We start from the raw sequence: 11,079 nt of genomic DNA, 5'->3' as shown, positions 1-11,079 counted from the left end.
TAAATTTTGAACTATTTTAAATAAATTTAAATTAAATAAATGGACTAGATAGAATGAAACTAATAATTAATTATATTTATATTTATTTTACAAATTAAAAAAAAAATATATATGGTAACAAATAGTGATAGAGGATGTCAACGTCCCGTGCTTGGCACCACTCAACGCGAGAGGCGCAATCACGCTCAAAGGAAATGTTAAGGCCCGAAACAACGTTGTTTTGGATCCTTTTAGTGTGTAGGTCGATTTGGGAAGCCCGGATGCAATGGCGAATCCAAAGTCAGATTTTAACGGGGGCTTCAAAATTTATCGAATATAATTTTCTTTTATTATACAATACTTATATCAAAAATAAAAGTATAATTAATAATGATAATAATAAAGATACAAAATCATGCCGATACTAATAAAATATTTATCCTTTTACAATTCAAATACTACTAGACGTACAAACAAATTGAGATAATTGAGTTCTTTGGGTGTTCATTTGTTGAAAATATTGTAAAATTTGTCATTTTCAATTGTGACAGAAATCTTCTTCTCGATGTATACTACTAAACTGTCGTTCATCCACTCATCACTCATTCTATTACATAAATCAGTCTTGATGATTTTCATCGCAGAAAATACTTTTTTAACAGAAGTAGTCATAACAGGTAAAACCAATGCTAACTCAATCAACCGATATACCAATGTAAAAACTCTATGTTTCTCAGTTTCAATCATCTTCTTAGCAAGAATTCCCAAATCTTGAATCATAGGAAATTCATTTCGTACATTTTGAATGTAAGTCTGAAGCTGGTTCTCAAGTACTATACGGCCAGTTAACGAAAAATTCTCCAGATAAAGTTCAGCAACGTAGAGTATCTTACCAATATCGAATTGAGAAAATGAGTCATTTGGATCTAAACAAGTAATGCAAGTAAATACCTCCGTAGTTGATTCCGAAAAACGATTGTTCAACTCTTGAATCATCATATCAAGAACCTATTATTATAAATAAAAAACGAATAAAAAATGTTATTAGAAGACAATAAAATTCAATAGATTATTTGACCACTAGTGATGAAAATTAATACTTCATAAAAAAATCCAACACGATAGTGATAAAAATTAGTAATCATTTGCCCATTACGTCTGCTTTGACCACGAATTCTCATATTTTCTTCCATATTCGGTATTGGGATCATATTCTGACTACAAAATGTGTTAACGTCGTCCAAATGTTTCTCTCGTTCTTTCTCTCTAAATTTTGTAACCTATCTTTCATCGTATTGATCAAACTAACAGCTAATACCATGTTTTGATCATTTTGTTGTAAATCAAGTGACAATTCATTTGTGATCTCCAACAAATATTTCATGAAATGCATCACAAACACAAATTCATAATTATCCATCTTATCAATCAAACTTCCTTCCATATCACTACTATCATCATTAGTACCATCATCATACACATTTTCTAGCACTTTTAAAACAGAAATTCACGAAGACATCAAACGAATAATAGTGATATAATGTGAACCCCAACGAGTATCTCCTAGTCGTGTTAGATTGATTTTATGGTTCTTTCCTTTTCCACTAAAAATATCTCTTTTCTCTAAACCTTCTAAGAGTCTATCATGTTCAACTTGTCTGAATTTATCTTTTCTTTTACATGAAGCACCAACAATATTCACCATTAGAGTAATATACTGGAAAAAATCACTCACAATTTGATTATTTTTAACAACTACCACAACAACTAGTTGAAGTTGATGAGAAAAACAATGGACAAACTTTGCTGATGAATTTTCCTTCAATATAAGAGTCTTCAATCCATTATACTCACCTCACATATTTGAGGCCCTATTGTATCATTGGCCCCTCAATCTTGATAATGATAATTTATGTTTCACATATAATCCATTAATAACTTTTTCAAAAAATAGCAGAAGTGTGTACGTGCACAACAATTCGAATTAGCAAAAATAATGTCTCCATGCATAATATGGATTCCAAACATTCACAGACACATGCACAACAATAAATCTTTCAATAACATAACCAGATTTGTTCACGTATCTTAAAACAACTTTCATTTGTTCTTTGACTGAATTATCTCGACATTCATCAACCATAAGAGAAAATACATTGTCACCTATATCATTAAGAATGATATTTGTGACTTCATTGACATAAGCCCGTGTTATTTCCTTTTGAATTGTTGGAGACTTAATTTGATTGTTTCTTGGGGCATTATCAATCATGCTCTATACCAAATTGTTTTTAAGGATATCTATGACCAAATGGTTGACAAGGACCTCTAATCAAATATTCTCTTCGGATTTGATCCTTAATATAAATATCAAATTCAGTAATTGGTTTGCGTAGTCCTGTATCATTAATAACCTCATCCAAGTTGAATTGAATGCAAGATTGTTTCTTCTTATTACTTTATTTATTAGAACTTTTAGAAGAGTCAATACTTCATTTTAAATATTTTTCCACCTATATTACAAAAAATAAACACAATAATTACATAAAATCTATCAAATTTGATTACTGTTTATCATTTCTTGATTGAATGATTGTTTATAAACAAAATAAGAGGAAATACAGTATTTGAAACCTTTAAGTTCTAATTCCCCTAAGTTCTAACTAATTCTAACATTAATGAAATACAAAATAAAAACCAAAAACCCTCTTATGTTCTAATTTTTCTGAAGAAGCAGAATGGAATCAATGGATAAATAATCAAATATAGAACATATGAAGAATGCATGAATAATAACATAAACCTATAACTTATGCATGTGAAGAATGAATGAATAATAACATAAACCTATAACTTATGTATGTGAAGAATAGATGAATAATAACATAAATCTATAACCTTACCACTTACCAGAGATCAAATCATTATGTCGTCTCCAAAATCAGTGACGAAAGATTCTATGTCGGGACGCTGAATATGTGAAATTGAATATTTTAAAAAAGAGAAATGAATTAGGTAAAAAAATATAATGAAAACAACCCACGAATTCGAAAATGATATGTACATAAGAGATAAATAAATAAATAAAATTATGTTTAACAAAAATAATAATAAATTAAAAAAAAATTACTATGTTCTTAACAATACCATGTAGGGATTTTTTTTAACATTGTCTTTTTTTATTATTTTGTAATTATATTTTTTATTTTCTTTTATATATATATATATATCTTTTTATTATTTTCGATTTATTTATTCTCTATTATTACTCTAAAAATATATAAATAAAAAAAATTAACGATAAAATATATAAACATATATTTACAAATTAATAGAGAAAAGTGAAAATATTAATAGAGAAAAAAATAATAAATTATGAAAAGAAAGTTAAACTATTAATGGAAAAAGAGAAATTAATAATAATAAGGGTGAAAATTTTTTTTTGTCTAACATGGCACTGTTTATAATTTTTTTTTTTTACATTTGAACATGGCCTTTTTTTATTTATTATATTTTATAGTATGATTTTTATTCTCTTATATATATATATTTATAAATATAATATATATTTATTTTTTTTATTATTTTATTTATTTATTCTCTGTATTATTCCTCTAAAAAAAATTAACTATAAAATATATAAATATATATTTACAAATTAATAAATAAAAGAGAAAAAATATTAATAGAGAAAAAAATAATAAATGATGATATAAAAGAGAAATTATTAATGAGAGAAAGAGAAATTAATAAGGGGGAGAAAGAGAGAAAATTTTATCTCGAAAATAACTGAGAATTTTTATTTTATTTTTTTTACATTTGAACATGATCTTTTATTTATTTTATTTTTTTTAATATGACTTATTATTCTCTTTATATATATATATATATTTCAAATATAATATATATTGATATATTTATTTATTCTCTATTATTATTCTATAAAAATATAAAAATAAAAATATATAAACATATATTTACAAATTAATAGATAAAATAAAGAAATATTAATTAAAATAAAGAAAAATAATAAATGATTAGAAGAAAAAGAAATTATTAATGAGAGAAAAAAAAACTAATAATGGGAGAAAGATATAAATTTTTGCCTTAACATGACTTGACTGACAGATATTTTAGTCCCTATTATGTTCAAGAGATTTTTGTCCTAAAATAACCTTTAAAAAATAAATTCAAACATTACCATTTCCAAAAAAAATTTATTCAAACATGGGAGAGAGACAAAATATATAGAAAATAGTAAATGATTAGTAGAAAAAGAAATTATTAATGAGAGAAAGAAAAACTAATAATGGGAGAAAGATATAAATTTTTGCCTTAACATGACTGACAATATTTTAGTCCCTACTATGTTAGGAGATTTTTGTCCTAAAATGACCATATTTGAAAAAAAAATCTCAAAACATTACCATTTTCAAAAGTTTTTTATTTGAACATGGGAGGGAGAGAGAAAAAATATATAGAAAATTGTCATGTTCAATAGAATTTTGTTCCAAACATGGACATGTACATAGAATTTTTTTTTATTTTTTATTTCTCTTTTCTATTGAAGTGATAGAACACATCAAATTTGTATGATTGTTTTCCAAATTCGTTTCCACTATCAAGAAATAGTCATGGTTGAGCTTCCTCTTTCTGGGTATTTTTATTAGTCATCTAACCTTATTTGATTGGTTGGGTTTGTCACTAGGACAATAGTAAAATATTATAAGCTAAATGTACCATTTGAATTAAACATTTGATAATGGACTCATTTGATTTAGTTGCTTATGAACGTTTCCATAATAAGTTGTTATAGTAACTTTGTGTAACAAGCTCAAGCAAAAAATTACAATCAAACATACTTTTACGTTTAAACTCAATTTTCTCTCTACTTCCCTCTTCATGTTTAATATTATAATGTCAGCGTTTTTCTCTCTCATTATTTTTAAATATTTTTTTTATTTATTCTCTCTAATCTATTTCATTTATTTATAATATTTTATTCATTCTTTCTCATCTATTTAATTTCTTTCTAATCATTTTATTCATTCTCTCTCATCTATTTTATATATGCAAATTGTTTTTCCCACCTTCTCATATTCCCACCACCGTCCCCACTCCTTAATTAACTCCAAAATTACTTATTATATATTTACCTTTCTTATCTTATTTATTTTACTTATTTTATTTTATTTAATTATTAAGTTTTTTATCATTAAATATAATTAATTAATTAATTTTAAATATTTTTTCTATTTTATTTATTTAATTAAAAATACAAAATATTATAATTTTTATATTATAATTGTTTAAAATATATAAAATATTAAAGTGTGTCTTATTTAATAAAATATAAATATTTTATATTTTATTATATTAATTATATATATATATATATATTAAAATATTTAAATAATTCATTTTTTTTATAAATAAAATTATCTATTAAATAATAATTAGTCTAATCATTATTATTTTAATTAATAATATTATATTTTATTAAATTAGTACACATTTCAATATTTAATATATTTTAAATAATTATAATATAAAATTAATAATATTTTGTATTTTTAATTAAATAAATAAAGTTAAAAAATATATATTAAAAATTAATTAATTATGTTTAATAAAAAAACTTAATAATTAAATAAAATAAAATAAGTAAAATAAATAAAATAAATATATAAAAGTGATAGTGATAAATAAGTAATTTTGGAGTTATGTGAGGAGTGAAAACAGGAGTGGGAATATGGGAGGGTGGAAAAAGCACCTCCATTTATATATTTATAATATTTTTATATAAAATTATTATAATAAAAAACATACATTTAAATATATTTTATTTATTATTTATTATTTATTATTTATAATTAAACAGAATATAAAATATAAATACAGTTTGATATTTTTTATTTTTAATTATAGTTTTAGAAATTAAATTCGCCTTAATTAACTATCTAAAATACTAATTAGAATTTTGATGAATCCCAAAATAAATGATTATATTAAGAATGTGAGAAAGCACAAAAATAAATTTACAATTGAAAGATTGGATCATAAAGGATAGTGTGAAAATGTGAAAAAGATATATTATTAAATATTATTAAATACTTTTATATATATCTATATATTTTTTATATCATATTTATATTAAATATATTTAAAATTATATATTTATAAAAATTAATATATTCATATGATCATTTATTTTAAAATATATTATTTTTTAATTTAATTTATTTATTAATAATTAAAATTATATATTAATAAAAATTTATAAAAAATAATATATTAATATAATTTATTTTTAAATATATATTATTTTTTAATTTAATCAATTTATTAATATTTAAAATTAAATTAATAAATATATAACATTATATCTATATATAATATTAATTATTAAATAATATTAATTATTAAATAATATATTATAAATATTAAAAATAAATAAACTGGAAGTATCAACCTACCCCAAGCTGAAATTATATTAAATGTACCTGAGAATAAGTTGGCGTCAATAAACTGAGAATAAGCTGAGAATAAGCTGAATCAAACTAGCCCAATATGTATAATTATGCGTTTATTTTTTTTGTTCTTGTGAAAAATTATAATTAAAAATAAAAACATTAGAGTAAATATGTTAAAATCTTGAATTAATTCTTAAAATTTTACATATTTAAATTTTAAAAAGGTAAACTCTTATAGTTAATTTCTATTTTACGATTTCAATCTATTTTACATTAAAAATTTTTTTTATTTATAAATTAAAAAATATTATTTATTCAAATAAATTAATATTATTAATTTTAAATAATTTATATTTGAATATATAAAATTTTAAAATTGACTAAATATAAAATACTTAATTATATATATATAATATAACTTATTTTTTTCAAATTAAATTTTTACCATTTCAAATAAACTATAAATTTTACTAGTTTACAATTAGCAAATAATTTTACGTAAGACGGGACCAGGATTTAGAGGTGAGGTGGACTTAGAAATTTTTTAGAGTGGGCTTAAATATATAATGAGAAAATTTTGGATAAAACAAGTGAATAAATGTAAGTTTTATCATTTTTTAATAACTAGATAAACAAAATAGTGAATTATATTAAAAAAATTAAAAATTAGTAGGTAATGTTATATTTTTACCGTAAAAAAAGATATTTATATATATATATATTTTTTTTCGGGTGGGCTAGCCCACCCGAGCTCTTACATAGATCTTTGATAAAATGTTGAGGCTTTTTCCTGAGTGTAACCAAGCACCACACTAAACCGAATTTTCTTAAGTGTGTTTTCACACGCGAACATTTCTTTCCCGATTTTTCGCGAAGAAATCGGCTGACGACTCTTTTTTAAAGCTAGTCTAATTTCATTAAATTATATGTTCCTCCATTTTAGTTCATCATTTCCATTTATGAAATTTGAAAGGATGGCTAACTATGGAGATTGACTATAGAGTTAGACACTTTTTTCAAAGTTGTAATTTAGACATTATAATTACATTAAAATATATTAGTAGACATTTTAATAATTAAATTATACTTTTCAATATATAAAATACCAAAATACTTAGTTTTTATAAATATTTTATAATTTTATTATAAATTATTTAATTTTATTATTAAATAATATATCATTAAAATTAAAAAAATATTTATTATCATTGTTTTAGACTCTTCGTTACTTTCAAGACAAATATTTGCTAATTTTCTTATTTTTATTTCTTTTAATTTCTTTGTTAAGATTTTTTCTTATAATAATAAAATAATTATAAATTAGTTAAGTATACATTTAAACAAAAAAATTTGTAATCAAATTATAAAAATTAGGAAAAAATTTGTGCCATACATATACATATGTATAAAAATAAATAAAATAAATTTAATAAAAAATAATAATAATATATATTCAATGTTTAAAATTCTTAATAAACCACAAATAATATATTAAAATAAAATAGAACAATCTCATTCCACATTTATTCACTTCGGTAAAATAATTTATCTTCTCACATATTTTATCACATATTTTTTATGAATGAACTTTTCATCTCGTAACTTTACACTTTCACTTTGGTCAATCAAATATTTGATTCATATTTTTTTAACATTTAGCATCGCGACCTCACACTTTGGTCAATCAAATATTTAATTCATATTTTTTAACTACATTCAATTGATATCGACATATTATCCCTCGACAAACCACATCCTAATCACACTTAACAAACCACACCGAACTCTTAAAACGAGTATCTTATTTTCTTTTCTGTAGTTTCTTTGAGAAGAAAATTAAAGTGGCGACTCTTAAGTCAATTAAATCGATACATCCACGAGTGGGTCGATTTAAAACCTGTACGGGCCAATTTAAAAGGTCTATGTTAAAAAACTCTACTTTTGGTTCCTCATCCCTTTTCACTTTTTACGGGATGCAGTGGAAGGAAAGTCAATGAGTTTCTTAAACATAGCTCGCCTTAACACATGAAAAAACGTTTTCTCTTAAAAAAACAATGCACGGGTCGAACCTATCATAAAAATCCCTTGTCTTCTACCGCAGGAGCAAATGAGGAATGTAAAGCATGGGGTCGATAATTTACGGATTGCACAAACCGCCCTTAAAGACAAGGTATTATTTTCTTAAGAGGACGAGACGAAAAAAATCACATACACTTATATACATATTTTTTAATTAATGATTCAGGTATATTTTCACATCCCGGGAAATAGATGTGGAAACGATATTCATGAGTATGTCGTGCAATGTTAAATGTAGTTGAGTGGTGCATTGATCCTTTTGTACCAGACACAAAATAAGTAAATAAGAAATCGTTGTTACATATTGTCAAGACATTGGTGGTTGTATGTCCACTCCAATCGTCCGCACAAAGAATACGAATGTTCGGTTTTGTGATAGACATGTACATGAGTATCGCAAATAACACTAATGCAATTCTATACAAATAAGAAAAATATAACATTAATTTAGTATAGCTAATAAATGTTTTAAAAATAAAATAAACAATTTCACCTTGTCGTAAATGTGTTATTGTGAACTTTTGATGAACACGGTTTTATCATTTGGAACTATATATTTCAGCAATACTTAATCGATGAATGGACATTAGTACCAATGAAACATATCGAGAGATGGCTTGATTAGAGTGACCAAATGTGATTCTAACACAAAATATACTATGATCATGTGCTAAGTATTGTAACGCCATCACAAGTGTTCCTCTACTTGAATTGAAGACTGTAGAACATTTATATAGCTAGTCTAAGATAATAATTATCCATTCTTATCATGTCTAGATATTTTGCATTGTTAGACATCGATAGTTGAACAATTATCGTGCCTCGATTAGAAGAATCTTTTAGTGTACGTGTTTGTACATTTTTAAAATTATCCATCAAAGCCTCCATTAATAATGTCAAGAAACTAAGTTCAATTTCATCCCAGTCATAAGGTAAATTTGAAGAATCCATACAAATTGTCATGTGTAGAAAACCAAAAGCTATATTTTAAAATATTACAATGATATGAATACACTTACTAAATTGACATTAAAATTAACATAATGTAACATAAATATCCAAATAAATAAAAACACGTACTTAAATGCAGTTACATGAAATAAAAATGTCACATGTAAGTAAAACAAAGACATGAACAATCCAAATATGGAGGAGAATGATTGATTTAATGGAAATTTAAGTCATACAAACAATTAGTAAAATTGATTACGTTTGATTGAGATAGTTGATTGGGTTGTCCTCCGCACAAGTGTTTGCTTTTTTCAACAATGTAACAAAGATACTCTAACTGCTCTTGTTGATCATCATTTTCCAAGAAACTATAAATAAGATTTGGAATGACTAAGTTTTTTTCTTCATTGGGGGGCATTTGACAAAAATGACTTTCGCTTAATCCCCGAGCTTCCACGGTGAGACTTCAACTGGACTTCGATTTTAACTTATTGGGTCAGAAAATCTAATATCATCATTCTCATTAAAGTCTCCCGACCCCTCGACTATGTTAACTGCATGCCTGATGTTTTCACCCATATTCGCTTTGTGAATTCTAAATACTTTCTTCAACAAGTTATAATCCGCAATTGACTTGTATTCAATTGCAACAGCTCTTTCGTCTCTCTAACATATTACAAAATTAAAAATAATCAAAGACTTTATTGACTATATAATAGATAAAACATTAATATGACTGTTTAAACACCTAAGTATTTATTAAAGAGTTACAAAATTACATGATTCTCTTCCCACATTTATCAATAGCTGTAAATAGCTTCAAATCATTGTTAAATTCGATTCAAACAATAATCTTGTCCAATCAATCCGATGCCATAACTTTTTCTTGTTTTTATAATAATTTTTTAATTGATCATTTATGTGATAAATTTGATATTTTTCCCAAAATCTTTTAGCTAATAACTTACGTGTCGAGTTTCGAAGCCCTCCTGGTCCAAGTCTATTAACAATGAGGTTCAAGAAAAAAATACATTTTCGGGACAAGCTTCCCACTCGGAAGTATTAGTCGTGTTATCGTTATATGATCTACAATTAGCCATTTATTTCTAAATATATGACTTTGAGAATACATTTGTTAGATTTTATTTGATCAACTTAAGCTTAGTACTAGCATGTAAAATGTGATTATCCTTGAATGTTACTCATACATGGGCATCAATAACATGTTACTCACATATGACTTGGGCATTAGTAAGGATGCAAATTTGTAGTGCTTTTGTGTAACAATGAGGCTCAAGATTGAAATTTCCCTCATTTACTAAAGGTTAAGAGCAACAAATAATAATAAAAAATGTGGCCACGAAGGGATAAACACATAGGCCACAAACACACCGTCTGACGACGGGCTCGAATCTAGGACATCTCAAGGAGGATAGGGATATCTACCTCTTATATCCGCACAAATCCTAGAATCAACCGAAAACAAACAAGGCAAAAAGACGAATCACTATCGACTTAAAATAACATATCTTTAAACCACGAAATTGTGATATTAGACGACCATCAACAGGAAACCTCTTCTACCTAGTTTGGACGA

General features: G+C 24.5%; 1 protein-coding gene across 1 annotated transcript; it reads right to left on the bottom strand.

Moving 5' to 3' along the window:
* Positions 1-483: 483 nt before the first annotated feature.
* On the bottom strand, positions 484-2,251 carry LOC124930058. Its single transcript, XM_047470425.1, has 3 exons — positions 2,050-2,251; positions 1,289-1,470; positions 484-987 (listed from the first exon to the last, which is right to left on the bottom strand). The coding sequence occupies exons 1-3, from the start codon at positions 2,249-2,251 to the stop codon at positions 484-486; spliced, it is 888 nt and encodes a 295-aa protein (XP_047326381.1).
* Between the last annotated feature and the right edge of the window lie 8,828 nt (positions 2,252-11,079).

Source organism: Impatiens glandulifera, chromosome 3 (genome assembly GCF_907164915.1).
Source record: "Impatiens glandulifera chromosome 3, dImpGla2.1, whole genome shotgun sequence".
Taxonomy (NCBI): Eukaryota; Viridiplantae; Streptophyta; class Magnoliopsida; order Ericales; family Balsaminaceae; genus Impatiens; species Impatiens glandulifera.
This window is presented reverse-complemented; position numbering and strand designations above follow the sequence as displayed.